The sequence below is a fragment of the Erythrolamprus reginae genome, chromosome 7 (genome assembly GCF_031021105.1).
Source record: "Erythrolamprus reginae isolate rEryReg1 chromosome 7, rEryReg1.hap1, whole genome shotgun sequence".
NCBI classification, from domain to species: domain Eukaryota; kingdom Metazoa; phylum Chordata; class Lepidosauria; order Squamata; family Dipsadidae; genus Erythrolamprus; species Erythrolamprus reginae.
Genome location: NC_091956.1, coordinates 35,238,690 through 35,259,123, shown reverse-complemented (window position 1 = coordinate 35,259,123; position 20,434 = coordinate 35,238,690). Strand labels below are relative to the sequence as shown.

General features: G+C 39.9%; 1 protein-coding gene across 1 annotated transcript in view; it reads right to left on the bottom strand.

Annotated features, from left to right (window-relative positions):
* LOC139170317 (gamma-aminobutyric acid receptor subunit alpha-4-like) overlaps nt 1–19,850 on the bottom strand; it is a 216,793-nt gene extending 196,943 nt beyond the window's left edge. The window contains exons 1-2 of the mRNA XM_070757342.1: nt 19,768–19,850; nt 19,394–19,512 (exon numbers count right to left, since the gene is read on the bottom strand). Of these exons, the coding sequence (XP_070613443.1) occupies nt 19,394–19,512; nt 19,768–19,850 (202 nt within the window). The remainder of the gene's footprint in view (nt 1–19,393; nt 19,513–19,767) is intronic.
* Between the last annotated feature and the right edge of the window lie 584 nt (nt 19,851–20,434).

Here is a 20,434-nt window from a genome sequence, read left to right as displayed (position 1 = left end):
TTGGAATTTATAGAACTCTCAACATACATTGCTACTCCTCTTTTCCTTTGATCTGCTAATGCAGCATACATGTTTCCAATTTTAGTATTTAGCAATAAATTGTGATTGCTTTTTTTTATATGTACTTCTTGGAGTATAACAATTTGAGCCTTTTGGTTCTTAATTTTAGAAAATATTTGTTTTCCTTTTTTTGGTTCATTTAGTCCATTAACATTTACTGAGAAAATTTTTAAGTCTCTCGATGTGGTCATTTATTGTACTTTTTGGTTTCCTGCTGGGGTTGCTTTCTTCTGGCCCCGTGGTCCTGCTCCTCCACTTGTGCAGATGCCCCCATGGCTTCCGCTTGCATTACTTCCAGTTCTCTTGTTAGCTGTTCCATTTCGCTTATTCCACTATTTTCATAAAAGTCTCTTGCTTGATCCAAATTCTCCAGCTTATATCTTGTGGATTTCCATGTGAGTGACAGTCCTTGTGGAATAAGCCAGCGAAAAGTTATGTTCTCTTTGATCAAGATTTTGGTCAAAAATTGGTAATCTCTTGTATTCTCTCTGACACTTCTTGGAATTTGTTTTAGTATTTTTATTTCTTTACCTTTGTGTTGTAGTTGACCAGTTCTTGACCAGTGCAGTATGTCATCTCTCAAGGTTTTTCTTACAAATTTGATGTGAATCTCTCGTGGAAGGTTGAAACGACGTATGTAGCTATTCGAAATTCTGTAAACTTCATTGATTTCTTTTATTATTTCTAGTGGGTCTATCTTGAGGATTTCCCCAATAATTTCAGCCATAGTGGCCTTTAAATCTTCATCTTTCTCTTCTATTATATTTTGAAATCGTAGCCCATATGACAAACGTTGCATTTCCAGATGTGTAATTGATTCATCATATCTTCTGTAGCGTTAATCCGCTCTGTCCTCAAGGTAGTCAATTCTTTTCTCCATTTTCTCCGTCTTTTCTCCAGCTGCTTTCATTCGATCTTCACTGTCTTTCAAAGTTTGTTTAATCTCCTTCATCTGGTCTTTCATCTCTCCTGTATCTACTTTCATTTCAGCCATCTCTGCTTTTATTTCATCTCTCTGCTGGGTTGCATCGCGTTGAGATTGAAGCATAAAGTCATTTAATGCAGTTAGTGTATCTTGGATTGAGGCAAGTGAAGGTTGTTGTGGTTTCTCTTTCTCCTTCTCCTTGGTAAACATGGTTACTGATAAGGCCGGCTGTGCGGGGGAGGGATGAGGCGAGTCTTGGGGGGACGATGCAGCAGATGTTTGCTTCTTAATTGTTTTGGTATAGGTAGAAGTACTTGACATTTTGAAACTTAAAGTTAGTATTATTTTAAGTTAGCAGTATATAAAGAATCACTATAAATTCCAAACCTACACAATTAATTGCCCTATGCAGACCACAGTAAAAATTCAAATACACACTAAAATTTGAAATATAGTTCAAGTACAAATACAATTAGAATTCAATATTCAAAATATGACTTGTTAAATCTTATTGCTCTTAGTCTAAAATTATATCAAAAAGAAAAAAAATTGATTTGGCACAGCAGGAAAGGGGAAAACCAAAGGAGAAGGAAGAAAGAAGAAAATAGAAAAAAAAAGAATAAAAGAAGGAGGGCAATCTAGAAGAGAAGAAAAAATATAATTCAGTTAAGGAGGAGCAGGAAACCAAGGATTGTTAACAATGCATATACAAAACCCAAATGATTATAATATAATATAAGTTTAAAATTCAAAACTTAAAATTGTAAGAAGGAAGAAGCAAAAATCAATTATTTTTATTCCTCTTATAATAAAATAAAATAATTTTGTTGATTGAAGATCTAATCTGTTTTAGAAGACACTTTTAGTATAGGTTAAAAGAAGGTCCCGTTGATTTAAAGAGTAAAAGCAGTAAAGTTTAATCTTCTCAAAATTTATAGAATCTCAGTTTTCCAAATGATTGCAATTTAATTATCCAATGTTGGAATGAAGTCAATCCGTCTCTCGCAGCCTAAAGGAAAATATAAAGCCTCTCCGCTACGAATCCGACAGAACAGCCGTTAATCCAAACAAAATGATCCAACGAAGTAATCCAAATAGGGTCAATCAAATAATCCAAATGTAGAAAAATATTCAAAATAGAAGAAAAGTATTTTTTATATATTTATTCAAGTTTTATGACTAGATAGTAAGCAGTCTTGATCCTTCCGCTAGAAAAATCCGAGCCCGGACTTCATTTTCTAGTATTTTTTGTAACCAGTTGCTTCAAAAAAGGAGAAGAATATTCAGCCAAATAATGTCATTTTATATATGTTAAAGCTTTTAGTGTCTCATTTTGAAATCCTTTAAATTCCCCTTGTTTTCAAACGTTTGACAGTTCAAGTCCAAATTCGAGACAATAAGTGAAAGTAGTGAAAAGTTCCGGCTGTTGTTTTGCACCTGGATACAATGTTTTTAGACAACTTTCTCTTTCGCCTTCTTTTAAAACTTTTTTATTCTCCACTTTCTTTTACTTTTACTCAGATCTTATTTAACATGAAAAAAAAATCTTTTTACCTTGGTTATGCTTTCTTTAGTGTATTCCTTTTTCAATAAAAGTAGCTTTAATCTCTGCTTTCACTTTTCTGATTCTCTCTTGCTTCCCGCTGGTTTGGTGGGATCGCAATGGCCGCGTCCTCTTGCGAGAGGACCGGTGCTCCCTGTTCCAGAGCTGCAGGACAGACCCCCTGCCTCCGGAGCCTCGGCGATGGCCCCTCGGACAGAGGGAAATCCCCTGTTCTAGGATCGAGCCATCCGGACTCGATCCGATCGCGTTGGGGCGACCTCTGGAAGGGTGGAAGGAGTCTCAAGGCAGAGCCCTGCCAAGAGACTCCGCTGCGGTCCTCGACGAAACCGGAAGTCAATTCAGCACATATTTTAATGGAAGAATTTTATAAATTTGGAGAAGTAAGTGGTCTTAAAATTAACAAAGATAAAACGAAAATTATAACCAAAAATATGACAAACAAACAAAATATCCAACTTGAAAAAAACAAAAACCTAAAAATAGTCAAAAAAAAAAATACCTCGGTATTTGGATTTCAGAAAACTGTAACACATTAAAAAAAGATAATTTCGACAAATTAACGCAAGACATACAAAAAGATATACATAGATGGACAAAACTAAACCTATCCTTAATGGGTAAGATTGCAGCAATCAAGTCAAATATACTTCCCAGGTACATATACTTATTTCAGGTAGCCCCGACCAAACTGAACGAAACATTCTTTGAACACCTCCATAAAATAATTCGAAGATTTATTTGGTCCAAAAAGAAAGCAAGAATCAAATAAAAAACTTACAAGACCACAGATCTAGAGGAGGCTTCAGCCTCCCCAATTTTTTCCTATATTACCAAGCAACTATTCCAACTAAGATCAAGGACTGGATAACTCTTCGAAATAAACGACTGCTCACCCTAGAAGGATACGATCTACAAATGGGGTAGCATTCATTCTTAACAATGGACATAAATAAAATTCCAACCTATTTTAAAAAACACAACATAAGAAATACCTTAATAACCACATGGTCTCAGATTTAAAAAACGCATTATCTAGCAATTCCGAAATGGATATCCCCTAATGAAACTTTAATATATTCGACTGAAATTTCCACACCTCACATAACATATTCTAAATTACTTGATTCAGATGACAACATCTTTACCAAAAAACAATTAGAAGAAAATGGAATAAATTTAAATTGGCTAACATATATGCAGATAAAAAATAAATATACTCTTCATAAAAATACTTTTGGTTTTCAACATAACAATCCTATAGACAAAATATTACTAGGACCAAATTTAAAAGTGATATCCAAATTATACAGCTATTTATTAAAACAGGACACCATAGAAGAACAAGTCAAAGGAGGTATGATTGCATGGGTGCAAAACTTTGGTTATGTAATAAATCTCCCAGAATGGGAAAAACTATACACAACTAATTATAAATTAACACTAGCAACATCATACAAACAAAGTATGAAGAATAAACAGGGTGAATTAGAAATTCAAGTAAATGAGGGAAGATATGATATAGTTGCCATTACAGAAACTTGGTGAGATGAAACTGACAAATGGGATATACAACTAGAGAAATTTAAATTATTTTAAAGAAACAGACCAAATAAAGGTGGAGTGGCACTATAAATGAGAAATAACTACACCTCTACAGAAATAGAGCACAACAATAATGAATATCATCTTGAATACATTTGGGTCAATATTAAAGGGGGTGGGGGAAATAACATTGCCATAGGTCTATACTAAAGGCCACCCAACCAAACAGAGGAAGTAGATGAACTTTTTGCTAGTCAGCTAACTAAGGTATGTAAGAAGCACATCACAATAGTAATGGGGGATTTTAATTACTCTGACATCATCTGGGAGATAAACTTTGTACCAAGTGGAAGATCCAACAGGCTCCTAATAAACCTAGCAGACAACTTTGTTACCCAAAAAGTAATATTGGAATATTGCAATGCAATATTGGAATTCAACATTATGCAAACACAAACAGTAGAACAAAATCAAACTAGGGTCTTGGACTTTAAGAGAACTAATTTCAAAAAACTTAGAGAAAACTTGGGAAAGATTCCATGGATGAGAATCCTCAAGGGGAAAACAACTCAAGAAGCTTGAGAAATTTTGAAAAGTGAGATTATAAAAGCCCAGTCTAGTTCAATATCAATGAAGAAGAAAAATAATGTCACAAAAGAAATCAGCATGGCTGCATAAAGAACTTTCTGACAAATTAAAAGACAAAAAGGACAAGTATAAAAAGTGGAAAGGGGAAATAACTAAAACAGAATACCAGCAAATAGCCCAAACCTGTAAAGATGAAGTGAGAAATGCTAAAGCTCACAATGAACAAAGGCTTGCAACAAGAGTAAAAGGTAACAAAAAAACCTTTCTTCCAACATATTAAAAACAAGAAAAAAAGTCAAGGAAACAATTGGTCCACTGCAGGGAGAAAGTGGCAAGAAGGTAACAAGCAACAGGAAGAAAGTAGAGCTACTCAACACAGTTTTTGCATCTATCTTTACACAAAGGGAAAAAACAGTCCAACCTATCAAAAACAGCATCATATTAGGAATACAAATTACAATAGGGAAGAAAATGGTAAAGGAACACCTGTCTACCCTAGATGAATTGAAATCACCAGGATCAGATGGATCACACCCCAAGGTTCTGAAGGAATTGGCAGATGAGATCTCAGAACAAGTGAACTATATCTTTCAAATATCCTGGAGCACTGGGGAACCACCAGAGGACTGCAAAATAGCTGATGTAGTTCCCATCTTCAAGAAAGGGGGGGGGAGCAGATCTGGGAAATTACAGACCTTTCAGCCTGATCTCAATACCAGGGAAGATTTTGGAAAAAATAATCAAGCAACAAATCCACAAATACCTAGAAACAAACAAAGTAATAACCAAAAGCCGATATGGGTTTGTCAAAAACAGATCATGCCAGACTAATCTTATAGCATTCTTTGACAAAGTGACAAACGTAGTGGACCAGGGGAATGCTGTCAATGTGGTTTACTTGGACTTCAGTAAGGCTTTTGACAAAGTATACAATAACCTACTACTAAATAAAGTAGAAAAATGTGGGATGGAGAGCAACACCTTCAGATGAATTTAAAACTGGCTAACTAAACGTACTCAATGTATAGTGCTCAATGGAACTACAGTGGTCCCTTGACTTTCACGGGTCCGACTTTCACAGAAAGGCTATACCATGGGTTTTCAAAAAATATTAATAAAAAATACTCCACTGTTTTTTTGAACACCATGGGTTTTCTTGATCTACCCCTTCCCCAGGGGCGAGCATGGAAGCCAATCACAGCTTTTTAAACATGGCACTTCCCTGGGTGGGCGGCTTTGCTCGCTGCTGCTGGGCTTGACAGCAGCCCCCCGACCACCACAACTGCCTTGTGCTGCAGGGTGTGTGTGTGGCCGCTTGCAAGCCCCTTGTCTCTGCCGCTGCCGCCTCCTCCTCTTCCACTGCCCCACTGCCTGAGCCCAGAAATGTCATTTACATGGTGCTGGTGGAAGATCCGCTATCGCTCTGGAGGAGAGCCCAGTGCAGGAACTGCAAGGACGGAGCTGGATGGAGCGCCACTGCTGGCCGCCCGAAGACTTTTTCACACATACACAGATCTCCTCCCCTTCTCTACTGGTTTAGGGCACAGGTTAAAAGGGAGTGCTGGGCGAAGGAAAGGCGGTCGAGGGGCGAGCAGCATCAGTGGTGGTGGTGGTGGGTGCGCCATGCTTTTTACATTTTTTAATACTATATTTATGTTGTAAATATAGTGTCTTTACTTCGCAGTTTTTTGTTTTTCATGGTGGTCTTGGAATGCATCCCCGCGGAAAATGAGGGATCACTGTACATCTACATGGAGGGATATAAGCAGTGGAGTACCCCAAGGCTCTGTTTTAGGCCCAGTACTCTTCAAAATCTTTATCAATGACTTGGATGAGGGTATAGATTAGGAACTTATCAAATTTTCAGATAACAGCAAACTGGCAGGAATAGCCAACACTCCAGAAGATAGGTGCAAAATACAGAAAGATCTTGACCAACTTGAACAATGGGTGCTATCTAACAAAATGAAATTCAATGATGAAAAAAATAAGGTTTTACATTGAGGCAAGAAAAACAAAATGCACAGGTACAGTATACAGGGTACATTGCTCAACAGTAGCATCTGAGAGAGGGATATTGGAGTCCTAGTGGACAATCATTTAAATATGAGTCAGCAGTGTACAGCAGCTGCCAAAAAAGCCAACACAGTTCTAGGCTGCATTAAAAGAAGGATAGAATAAAGATCACATGAAATGTTGATACCACTTTATAAGGCCTTGGTAAGGCCACACTTAGAATACTGCATTTGGTTTTGGTCGCCACGATACAAAAAGGATGTTGAGACTCTAGAAAAAATGCAGAGAAGAGCGACAAAGATGATTAGGGGACTAGAGACTAAAACATATGAAGAATGATTGCAAGAACTGGACATGGCTAGTTTAATGGAAAGAAGGACAAAGGGAGACATGATAGCAGTGTTCCAATATTTCAGGGGTTGCCACAAAGAAGGAGTCAACCTATTCTCCAAAGCAACTGAGGATAGAACAAGAAGCAATGGGCAGAAAATGAACAAGGAGAGAAGCAACATAGAACTAAGGAGAAATTTCCTGACAATTACAACAATTAATCAGTAGAACAGCTTGCCTCCAGGAGTTGTGAATGCTCCAACACTGGAAGTTTTAAAGAAAATGTTGAATAACAATCTGTCTGAAGTAGTGTAGAATTTCCTGCCTAAGCAGGGGGTTGGACTAGAAGACCTCCAAGGTCCCTTCCAACTCTATCTATCTGTCTGTCTATGCCACCCTTCTCAAGGCAACTCAGGGCAGCATACAACAATTATAAAAGCAACAATATGTAAAGAAATCTAAATTACTATAAAAGAATTATATATTGTTATTATTATATTGTGTTGCTGTTACAATTATTGCTCTTCTTTAGTTGTTATTATTATTATTATTATCAATAATAATAATAATAATAATAATAATAATAATAATAATTCCTGCATCAGAACCTGTATCAGCAAACAGATAAGAAAATTGAAAAGCCAGAGGTGAAAATAACAACAAAGTTCTGGAAAGATCTCTGGGAGGTCAAAAAGTACTATAGCAGGACTGCTGGGTGGATAAAGGAGTTTGAGAAGGAATTCTCAGGGAGCAATATGCAGCAGTTGGAGATAACACCTGAAATGATTGCAGAAAGAGTGAAGAGGGTAAAGAACTGGACATCCCCTGGCAATGATCAGGTGCATGGTTTTGGGCTGAAATACCTGACCAGCCTGAATGCAAAAATGGCCGAATTGTTCAACAAAATGCTACAGACAAGAAATATCAGTGAATGTCTTACAACTGGCAGAACATATTTAATACAGAAAGACGCAGCGAAAGGAGCCATATCAGGAAAGTACAGGACAATAATATGTTTGCCGACCATGCTCAAACTGCTGACAGGTATCATAGCTGACAGAATTCAGGACTACCTAGAAGAAAATGATATCATGCCAGTGGAGCAAAAGGGCAATAAAAGATGAAGTAGAGGTACGAAAGACCAGCTCCTAATTGATAAAATGATTTCGGAGAACTGTAAGAACAGGAAAACAAACCTATGCATGACCTGGATTGACTACAAGAATGCCTTTGACTCATTGCCACACAGCTGGATCATAAAATGCCTGGAAGTCATTGGAGTCAATGAAAACATCAGGAAATTCATAGAAAAGGTGATGAAATATTGGAAGACTGAGCTTTTTGTTGGGAATGAAAGCTATGGACTGATCAACATCAGAAGGGACATCTTCCAGGGAGACTCTTTGCCCCCATTGCTATTCATCATCGCTATAATCCTGCTGTCACTCATCCTACAGAAAAAAATCCTAGGCTACCAAACTGCTAGGAATTCACCAAAAATTTCACACCTGCTGTATATGGATGACCTGAAGTTGTACGGAAAATCAGAAACTGAGATACAGTCACTAACCAACATTGTGCAAATCTTCAGCAATGACATCAGCATGGAGTTTGGCCTGGATAAATGTGCCACAGTGGCACTGAAAAAGGGGAAAATCACTGAAAGTGAGGGCATTGAAATGCCAAATGGTCAAACCATCAAGCAGAGCTGGACAATCTGGACAGGAAAACCAGAAAATTAATGACGATCCATCATGCACTACACCCCCACAGTGACGTTGACAGACTGTATTTACCAAGGAAAATAGGCGGCAGAGGACTTTTGCAAGTGAAGCAGACAGTGGAAGAAGAGAAGCATGCATTAGCTGACTATGTGAAGGAGAGCAAAGAGTCAGCATTGATGGAGGTCAACAATAGGAAGCTTCTCAAGGTGAAGCAAACTAAGGACTAGTACAGAAAAACTGTAACTCAATGTCGTACGGACAGTTGGCGGAACAAAGCATTGCATGGCCAGTTCTTGGAGAAGATTGAAGGCAAAGTGGATAAAGAAAAGACCTGGTCATGGCTTACAAGTGGAACACTCAAAAAGGAGACAGAAGGACTAATACTGGTGGCACAAGAACAGGCCATTAGAACAAATGCTGTCAAAGCCAAAATTGAAAAATCAACAAATGATCCAAAGTGCAGACTCTGTAAAGAAACAGATGAAACAATCGATCACATACTCAGCTTCTGCAAAAAGATTGCACAGACTGACTACAAGCATAGACATGATGCTGTGGCACAGATGATCCACTGGAACTTGTGCCGGAACTACCATTTCCCAATGGCAAAGAACTGGTGGAATCATAAGCCCGAAAAAGTGGTCGAAAATGAGCAAGCAAAACTACTGTGGGACTTCCGACTTCAGACGGACCGAATTCTGAAGGATAACCCACCAGACATCCTGATTGTGGAGAAAAAGAAAAGAATCCCAGGGGACAGCAGAATTGAGGAGAAGTAGCTAGAGAAATTAGTGAAATACGAAGATCTAAAAATCGAGCTGCAACGACTCTGACATAAGCCCATGAAAGTGGTCCCAGTGGTACTTGGCACGCTGGGCGCAGTGCCAAAGGATCTCAGCAGACATTTGAAAACCATCGGAATTGACAAAATCTCCATCTGTCAATTGCAAAAGGCTGCTTTACTGGGATCGGCAAACATAATTCGCCGCTACATCATGCAGTCCTAGATGCTTGGGAAGTGCCCGACTGGTGATGAAATACGAAATCCAGCATAGTGATCTCGTTTGCTGTGTTGTATTGACATAATAATAATAATAATAATAATAATAATAATAATAATAATAATAATATGGCCTCGGTAAATTCTCTTCTTCAGTTTCTAACATTTTGGAACCTTAAAAAAGACTGATTTTTCAAGTTCAAGATTTAAAATTGCTTGTTTGAGATTTCCATTTGCAAAGTTTATTCTCTGCCTGTTGAAAGCTAATTTTAATCCTCTCTTTATGTTTCTCCATTTTTTAAATTCTTTGCTCGTTTATCAGAGGTCCTTGATTCCACCCTTTCCATTCGTCAAGCCTTCCAACTCTATCATCTACCTTTCTAATGTTGTCTTTTATGTCTCCCATATGCCTGTCATGACTTTGTAGTTTCTGTCAATTGATTCCTGCATTTTAATCATCATTTCCTGTAGTGATGCCAGTGTTATTGGTGATGTGTGTGTATTGGATGCTCCACCAATTTTATCGCCAGAGGCACTTTCAATGTTGCATTGGTTTGATAGAGTTGAGGGTGGGGCTGATGCAGGTGGTTTCCCCCCATGGTTTCATTTGAATGGAAGTGATAACAGTAAACATTTTGAGAACAATCTAAATACTGTCCCACTGTACCATTCATAGACTGTTCATGTTCTTATGATTTTAACTTCAAACCTTTCTTTAAGTCCCACAGCCAAACTTTTTACTGTCTGTATTTGACGTCTTCTTCAAATCAACCGTTTCTATATTTCTTAGACTCTAAGTGAAGTTAGCTCTAGTACCTTCCTATTAAATTCAATTTAATTCAATATAGATTTAGTCTATTATTTAATAGAAATTATTTCTATCTAATCCACCAGAGTTCTGATAGTAATTATCAATCACAATTATATAATCTATAGTCTGTGTATTGTGTATGTATAATATAGAACTGACAGTTTAAATATATAGTTAAGTCTATATTCAAAAATATTCCAAAGTTAATAGTTTATAGTACTTCATAATCTGGTAAGTAGAAGGTGGTTTATGTCTATCTTAGAGGTTAGTCATTGGTATAACATATGGTTTAGCAATGATGTAAGGGCTATAGTCAATGAAAAGGCTGCCTATAGGAGGTATAAAGAGTCTGGAAGTATAGCTGATAGAGAGGTGTATAAAATGAGACAGAAGGAGGCGAAACATAATATATGCTGCTAAAGCCTGAAAAGAGGAAAAAATTGTCAAATCTGTAAAGAAGGGGAATAAAACCTTCTTCAGATATATTAGTGATAGGAAGAAGAAAAACAGCACCATGAAGCTGTACTGGCAATAATATATACATTGATGGAAATAAGGTCACTGACCATTTCAATAGCTACTTCTGTTCAGTTTTCTCAAAAGACACCTTACAATATAGTACTATAGATGGATATAGCATTGCTTCCAGCTGTACAGATGCAGCTCCAGTGATCTTAGAAGCCGATGTCTTAGAAGAACTTGAACGATTAAAGATAAATAAGGCAATGGGTCCAGATGGCATCCACCCCAGAGTTCTTAAAGAACTCAGATTTGTCATTGCTACCCCCCTGACTGATTTGTTTAACCAATCCCTGTTAACAGATGTTCCTGAGGATTGGAGAATGGCCAGTGTTGTGCCTATCCACAAAAAGGGCAGTAGAGAAGAAGCTGGTAACTACAGGTCAGTTAGCTTGACATCAGTTGTAGTTAAAATGATGGAGACTCTACTCAAAAAGAGGATAAATCAGCACCTAAAAAACAATAACTTATTGGACCCAAATCAGCATGGCTTTACTGAAGGCAAATCATGTCAGACTAATCTCATTGATTTCTTTGACTATGTCACAAAGGTGTTGGATGAAGGTGGTGAAGAATCCATCCAATTTTACATCACCAAAGGTCTCCATTTCCCTATAGTCCTTCTCTTAGCTTGGCTAAGAACCCACGTCCCCCACATTCTGTGGTCCCAGAATTGCATTTCTTTTCCTAGTCTTCAATGTGTAGACCATATCCGCCAACCCTTCACAACTCAACTTCTGGCCCAGCTTGTCAGCACCCTGCCACCAGACATTTTTGACTTTGCCAAGGTTTTCAATGAAACCAAGGCAGATCAATTACCCACACATACACACCGACCTTACGACTGTGCCATTGACTTATTGCCAAATGCCAAGCATCCTGGAGGATGCCTCTATTCAATGTCAGAATCTGAATTGGCCCCCTTAAAAGACTTTGTAGACAAAAACCTGACCAGGGTTTTCATCCAACCCTACTCTTCACCATTGTCTACCCCAGTGCTTTTTGTTAAAAAGAAAAATGGAGATCTATGTCTCTGCTGGGACTATCGTAAACTGAATTCCATTACCCTCCATAACCAATACCTGTTGCCTTTGATCTACGAAGTTAGCACAGCAACCATCTTCACCAAGATCGATTTGCGTGGCGCTTACAACCTCATTTGCATCCGAGAAGGCAACAAATGGAAGACTGCCTTCGGCTTCCGCTGTGGCCATTTTGAGTTCACCGTAATGCCTTTTGGACTTACCAATGCTCCAGCAGTGTTTCAACATTTCATGAATGACATCTTTAAAGATTTTTTGCACCACTTCATGGTCGTTTTTCTCGATGACATTTTGATTTACTCCTCTTCCAGGGAAACCCACCTACACCACTTACGACAAGTCCTCCAACACCTCAGAGAAAACCACCTTTATGCCAAGTTAGAGAAATGCCAATTTTTTCGAACTTCCATTAACTTCTTAGGACATGTGATTTCTCCCCAAGGCATCGCCATGGACACCAAAAAACTTGATGCGTTGCAAACATGACAATGTCGAGTTAAAGATGTCCAAAGATTTTTGGGATTTGTTAACTATTACCGCACCACACTTTCATTCCAAGCTTCGCCACTTTGACTGCCCCTCACTCAACCTCTCCAGAAAGGAGTTAAAATTCAATGGGGCAATGCAAAGCAACAAGCCTTCCTCAACCTCAAAAGAGCTTTCATGAAAGAACCTATCTTCCAATATCCAAACCCCTCTCGTCCTTTTATCGTAGAAGCTAATGCCTCCAATATTGGAGTGGGGGCCGTACTTCTTCAACAATGCCATGATGAAAGACCTTTGTTTCCCTGTGCGTATTACTCCACAAAACTAAAACCTGCCGAATGCCACTACACCATTGGGAAAAAGAACTATTAGCAATCAAGACCACCTTTGAGGCCTGGCAACATTCCCTGGAAGGAGCCCATCACCAAGTAGAGGTCATAACCAACCACAAAAATTCCTCCAAGCTGCCAGCAAGTTAAGCCAGTGACAGATCCAATGGTCCTTTTTCTTTGCCAGATTTGACTTCCGCATCACCTACATTTCCAAGTGGGATAACAAGCAAGCCGATGCCTTGTCTCGCAAACCTGAGTACAACAAAGCCCAAGAACCTGTGCCGCTTCATACCATTCTACACCTCGTGTCGATCGCAACTGTCAAAGATACGATAGATCCTCAAGAACGAATTCGGAAAGTGCAATGCCAGGATATCTTTATAGACCAAAGAAAGCAAGACCTAGAACCTGATTCACCATGGACATTCTCTGACGACCTGCTACGTTACCGAGATCTGCTCTACATTCCAGCAGGCCCACTTCGAGGCCATGATAAGCCTGCATCTGGCCATTTTGGCCTTTCAAAATGCTATGCTTTGTATCCTGGACTTTTTGGTGGCCCAGACTTCTCCATGATGTCCACATCTATGTAAATTGCTGCCAAAACAGCCACCGGATCCCCTCCGGGCTTACTACAGTCTTTGCCTACACCTGAAAGACCATGGGGCACCATTTCCCTGGACTTTCTCACTTATTTACCTGTCTCTGCCGGATTTATAGCCGTGCTCATTGTGGTGGACATGTTAACCAAGATAGTGCATTTTATCCCTTGCTGCAGAATATCTATAGCGAAAATCACCACTCATTTAACCAGCACATCCAGAAAATCACCATTTATCCAGCACATCTTCAGACTACACAGCCTACCTGACACCATAGTCTCTGATCCAGGACCCCAATTCACTGCCAAATTTTGGAAAGAACTCATGACCGCACTCCAGGTCCAAGTTTCCTTGGCTTACACCCATCATCCCACAACAGACGGGGGTACCGAAAAAGTCATTGGCATCCTGGAGCAATACCTGTGTTGTTTCGTCCACAACCGACAGAAAGATTGGGCAAAATATCTTCCCTTAGTCGAGTTCACCTTTAATAACGCTGAACATACTTTCACACAGATCCTGCTGTTCTGCACGAACTATGGTTTTCACCCTTGATTGTTTCCGCTCATGATCACCGATTCTCCAGTTCCAGTCACCGGTGAATTTCTCACTGAGCTACATGCCATTCATGACCTCATCCAGTATTCCTTGACCAAAGCCAAGGAAGACTACAAACGATTTGCTGAATACCTTTCCTCCGAAACACCCAGCTACAAGCTTGACCAATGCTTCATAGGACCTTTTCCTGTTGAAAAGGTCATAAATCCAGTGACCTACCATTTGACACTGCCCAGCTCCATGCATGTACACCCTGTTTTTCATCACTCTCTCCTTGTTCCAGTCACCTCTGACTCTTCACTTTGGTCCCCAATTCCAGCCCCTGCTGTTCCTGCCAATCTGTGCCCAGCGCCCAGACTCCATGTTCCTTTGCCCCGCTTGAACATTACTGGCATCTGGGACTCTCATTGGCTCGATGACTGATTCCAGTACCTGGTGGAATGGTCGGTAGGCGGGCCTGGAAATTGCTTCTGGATGGATGCCTGAGATTTTTAAGCACCTGAGTTACTTTTTGACTTTCATGTACATTTTCCTTCTAAACCTAACCCCACCGGGGGAGGGGCCATGGGGAGACAGATGGTGTTGTGTCTGGTTCCTGTCAGCCTTTAGAATATTTAGACTCAGAAGATGGGGACAAAATAGAAACTGTCAATTTACCTGATTTAAGAGATGCAGAGGAGTTAGTGAGGAGGAGGAAGCAGATCAGCCGTCAAGTGAAAGTATGAAGACAAATGTATCTTTGGACAGCTCAAGTGTAGAAGATAGCAGATGAATAAACCCAAAGTTCAGAAGGGTGCAGAAAAGAAAGGATGAAATTGGGGGGAGGAAGTTTGAGATGTTATTTTAGAGCGTGTAAGTTAATTAATTACATCACTTCCAGAATTGAACGGAAGCAGAAGCGCTTTCATAAAAGTGAAATCAAGCCAAAATGGCAATTATTGTCTTCACTCTCTGATAAGTGAATTTTCTATTGCATGATTTATTGCTTTGTAATCAACAGAAACTGGCTCAGAGATAAGAAAAATGTTTCTAAGCAGACAGTGAGCTAATTAGAGAGATAAATAACCTTGTATCCAGTCTGAAAGGCTTGAAAGTATTTTTCTCCATAACGGAACTATAATTTACTAGGATTGAGGTAGAAGAAATAAAAGAAGTGTTATTTGTTTGAAAATAAACCATCTGGGAAGCTCTTATTATCAACAGTCCAGCCTGATTCAGAACAGGCACCAGAAGACCCGACAAGGAATAATGGATGGAAGCTGACCAAGGAGAGGTTCAACCTGGAAATAAGGAGAAACTTTCTGACAGTGAGAGCGAGGTTGTGGAGGTTGTGAGAGTTCCAACACTTGAGACTTTCAAGAGGAGACTAATCTCATCTCGTCTCGTCTCATCTTATCTCATCTCATCTAATCAGGTTTTTCCTCCTGTCCCCTAAAATCATTCTCACATACCAACATGTGATTTTAACCTAGGTCATTATTAGTCATGCGCCCCAGTTCCAAATGGGCCACCGCCCACTAGTGGGCCACGGCCCTGGTGTTGGGGACCCATGATGTAAGACATACAGTAGGCCAACGCTTCAGATCTCAACTCTCATAAACCTGATTATGGGATTGTGTATTTAAAGTACACCAAAAAGCAACCAATTTCATTATGATGTCTTTTTATGACAAATACTAAGATAAATACTTGGGAATACCTGTATTTTAGATGTATTTATTTATTTTCTTTTACTTAATCTGCTTCCATTTTTACATCGCTGCTGCCACCTGTTCTTTCCCCTGAATCTGTTTTTAGAATCCAGACTCTGAAATCTATCCTTTGGCTGTTTGGCACTACATAAATAAACACTAATTTGATTTTGCCACCAGAGTTACAATATACATTCAGCAACTGACACCTCTCAGGTTAATTTAACTCTATGAAATAAGTACATGAAGATATACACCTATAATTATGAAGAGAAGCATAATATCACCATCCAGAATACAGTTTTTATAGTCACATCCTATCAGTGTCAATGCTGCATAGTAATCTCTTTTCAGGAATCAGAAATATTTTGGGGTGTTTGATGTGCTCTTTGTATAGATGAAGGTTTCTTTACCACCCCTATAATCTACCCAAACTCCATTAACTGGATTGAACTACTTTTGACAAATATACCAGGCATTATCTGTGGAGATTTTCAGTCATCCAGGTCATAGTTGTAAAAAAAAGTTCTTTTTCAAAAGGTAACTGGACTGGTTTTGGTCTTCTACCTCAAGGAACAAACAGTCCAATTGCCTTTTGAAAAACTATTTTTTACATATACCAAGCAACAATTGCAAGACAATTCAGGTGGGCTAACCTCTTTTATCATGGGCACATCAAATAGGATACTCAATGTGCATCCAGAAAAAGGTTACTGGGTATTCAGATGGCAGATTTAAGCTTTCTATTTTTAAACATTTCCCTTAGGTACTGCATCCTGCAGTGAAGCACAGAAAGGCAAACTACAGCATCAGACAACATCTGAAGTAATGCCAAAACTAGACAGGAATTACTAAAATAAATAATCCTAAAACATTCTACCCAAGTGTAGAAAACAGTTTTATATTTCTCAGGGGGGGGGGGAATAAATTAGGAGGAGATAAATAATATCTAAAAAGTTAGGTTGGAAGCACTTATTATCCCAAGACCCTACTGTAATTTTTTTAACAGTATGTTTGAAATGATTTTTTTAAAGTATTTCTGCTTAGACTGTCCTCTACCCAAATTAAATTTTGAAGTCTGAGTTGCCTATGTATCTGATTTTGTTCCCTGTTCAGATGGGACTTCTCTTTCTGATCTACATATGGTTTAGATTACAACTCACAGACTGACTGGCCATTTCCGCACTAGCACTTTCTAACATAATATAGCCATTATGGATATACGGTATAAAGTCAGTCTCACTAATCTTACATATCCATTGACTGAGCTGCAATTTACAGAACTGGCAGGCACCAGTTTGAGAATCAGAAAATTTTTCACCCAAATGTAATTTCCACTGAAGTCAGCAGGGACCCTTTTCCAGTCCATCTGGATAGAATGTCACTCTTCCTATGCAGTTGCACTAAGTAGCAAATTTTGCTTGTTTCCTCTTGGTTTCCCCCAGTCATTTTGAAGCATCTTCTACATTGCATAATAAAATGCTTTTAAAATCCTACTCATATTTGCCAAATCAATTTAGTATAAGATACAAGGAACTCGGAGAGGGGCGGCATATAAATCCAATAAATAAACAAATAAACTGCAGTTCCCAAACTATAAATGCAACACCACCACCGCCACCGCCACCCTTTCCTTTTAGACTCACAAAGCAAATGACTGATAAGTTTCAGTCCTGGCAGCATTCCATTCTTCCTGCTTAAAAGTTTTCATAACTCTTTAAAAAGTGAATTTCCTTCCCCAATCAAAAAGCTTCCAGACAACAATTCCCATAACTCTGAATCAACATGAAAATTTGTAGACTTAATCCATTGGGAATTAGACTGGAAAAGACAGCCCCACTTTAATAAAAGCTGGTAAAATCAAAAGCATCACATAGTGGTTCAACATCTAAACATGTAAGATAAGTAAATATGTTGGTAAGCATACAGCACAGATATTAAAGACAGAAATACACAGAAGACAATAGAAAAACCCAAACTGAATTTAGGGAACAAATTCTCTATGGTGTTTTGATAAAATTAGCTGTATCTATCCTTCTCATCCTTGAACAGATGAAAAGGAAAGTCCAAATCTCTCAAATAATCTTGAACTAAGCAACACATTTTTTTAGGGAACAAGCTTGGACTAAACCTTCTTATAATGTCAGCTAGATAGTTCACAGGAAGATATTTCCATGGCCTCCTCCTACATTTTCACAGATCTCTGATGAGAAAGAAATGCTCATGCCAACTCCTCAAGACTTAATCATGAATGTAGAAGGGTGGTGGAGTGATACTACAAACTGTTAGTCTCTCTTTGGGTGATAAACCTAAGTTGTATCTCTTCTATCCACAAATCTGGCCATGTGTCAATTTTGATTTAGCCTCCAAAACTGTGAATTACAGACACTGGTCAGTGAGAGTAGCAGAGCAGAAATATCTGGGAGGAAACCAGTGACTGTGATACATGGAGAGATAGATAACAGGTTCTTTCAAGATCTTTTAATCTATGGAGAGCATAATTGTTACTAAAAAAGGCAAGTGAGGGTGCTATACACTTTCTGCTGCTATAAACTGCAAAAGGGGTTGAAAGTGAATGTGGTTGCCAAGAACAAATCAGATGCAGGTGCAAGATCTCAAGCCTTGGGTTGTTTACATATTTCCTCCCAGCTGTCACTACGGGTGTGTTTTTCACCAAGAAGCAACAGCTGCACTTGTTCTACTTTGATAGAATGTCGAGCAACTGCTGCCCACAAAGTGGCACAATTCAGACAACCCACTTCTAACTTCTCCCAGCTTCCAGTGGGCAACATCCACCGGATGGGTGGTGTTTGTGTGTGAGTGTGTGTGTGTGTGTGTGTCGGAGAGCGAGAGAGAGACAGACAGACAGACAGACAGACAGACAGACAGACAGACAGACAGACAAGCAGACAGACAGACAGAGATGAGGCAGAAGCTGAGAGGAGGAGAGTGGTATGTGAATTGGCATCAAATCTGCCTGGTAGCTGGGAGTCACTTGCTGTGGTTAGCTCACCAAGGAGTGTGAGTTGGGAGAGGAAAAGTTCATCCTGGTGTTAAATGCATGGAATTCAGTTGAATGGCCAGCCTAAAGTGTTCTCAGTCACAGAGAGGGAGCTAATCAGTTACATGTGTGCCCTTATATTGTTGCTCATTATTATCAAATCAGATTTTAATGACCCAAATAATTTGTATCATAGATCCTTCAAGGTATTCAGCAACCACATTTCAATGAAATAATTTTAAAGGCTTTCCTTTATGAGGTTCCATGGAATTAACCTTCAATAGATGCCCCTGGATTTCCAGGCATTGGAGGAGCAGGAAGAGTTCTGGGGGAAAGATCTAGCAGGATCTCTGTTTATCTTCTTTTTCCCTCTTCCCTATGCCTTCCTCAAACTAATCCGTGAGAGCAAGGAGATAAAGGTTCAGCCAGCCCCCATGTCTGCCACAACTCAATAAGGGGTGCAGGAGAAATGTAAACATCATAATTACTTTGGGTTCTGTTTTCAAAGGCGCTGGAGAATCCCCAAGACACATTTCCCTCACAGTTAAGGCACAGAGGCAGACTCATCACAGACAGCAAGGACCGCAGGCATGAACCATACCCCCAAATCCAGGACGCAGCCTGTTGTCATAGCCATCTAAGAGACGGTCCAGGATGCGTGTAAAATTCTCTGGCCATAATTTCTCTTCCTTTTTGAGCTGTCCCGGGAGCGTGGTGACACTGGAAGTCGAAGGAAAGAAAGAGTGAACCCAGGGGCAACACATGCGAAATTAGGAAAGAGAGCGTTACAAGACCACCACCATCGGGGGAGGGGTGAGGACGGATCCTTGCCTCGCTGGTTCGCGCCCACGCCCAATTTTCTGGCCTCCTCCCGTCCCTAATTCTGGGCATTAGGTACAGGTGCAAGGAAATTGGAGAGCAGCGGCGGCGGTGGCTGCTGGAGGCGAAGAAGCGAAGGAAGACTAGAGTGCTTACCAGGTCGCCCAGCACAGGAAGTGTACAAAGATGATCGACAGACCCGAAAACATAACGATCGTTGACTCCTTGGCAGAAACCATCTTCACTTGCCATACTTTAAGCCTGATTGCGCGTTTCCCCGTCACTAAAAGCCTCGTCCAGAGAGGAGATCACCCGGCCGCTAAAGGGGTGGGGGGAGTGAGCGGGGCGGGGGAAGGAGAGGAGGAGCGGACGATCCCACCACTGGCACGCACGATCTTCCAGCCGGGAGCCTGCCTAGACAATGATCCGGTACCCGCCAAAAGGCAAAAGGAGAAGGAGGACGAGGAAATAGGGCCCGTTGCTCAAGCCAAGTTCCCACACAGCCCAAAGCTACATCATGTCGGAGCCGAAGCCGAGGCGCGTTAGCGTCTGAACGCGTACACCAGTTCCTCCTCTGTGAGTCCTTTCCCTTCACTCTTTGGGGGATTCCAGGTTTTCAAACCCCACCTCTTCCTCTGGGCCCCTCCTTCTCTCCTTCCCATTCCCATTACAGTACAGTACTCTGATTCATCTCCCCTACACCTCGTTTTTGGTCGGCTTTAAAAAAAAATTCCGCTTTAGCAAGATTGGGGTTTAACTTAATTTCATGGAGTTCTCTGCGCGGATCGGCAAAATCAGTCTCGACATAATAGCCAGACATTAA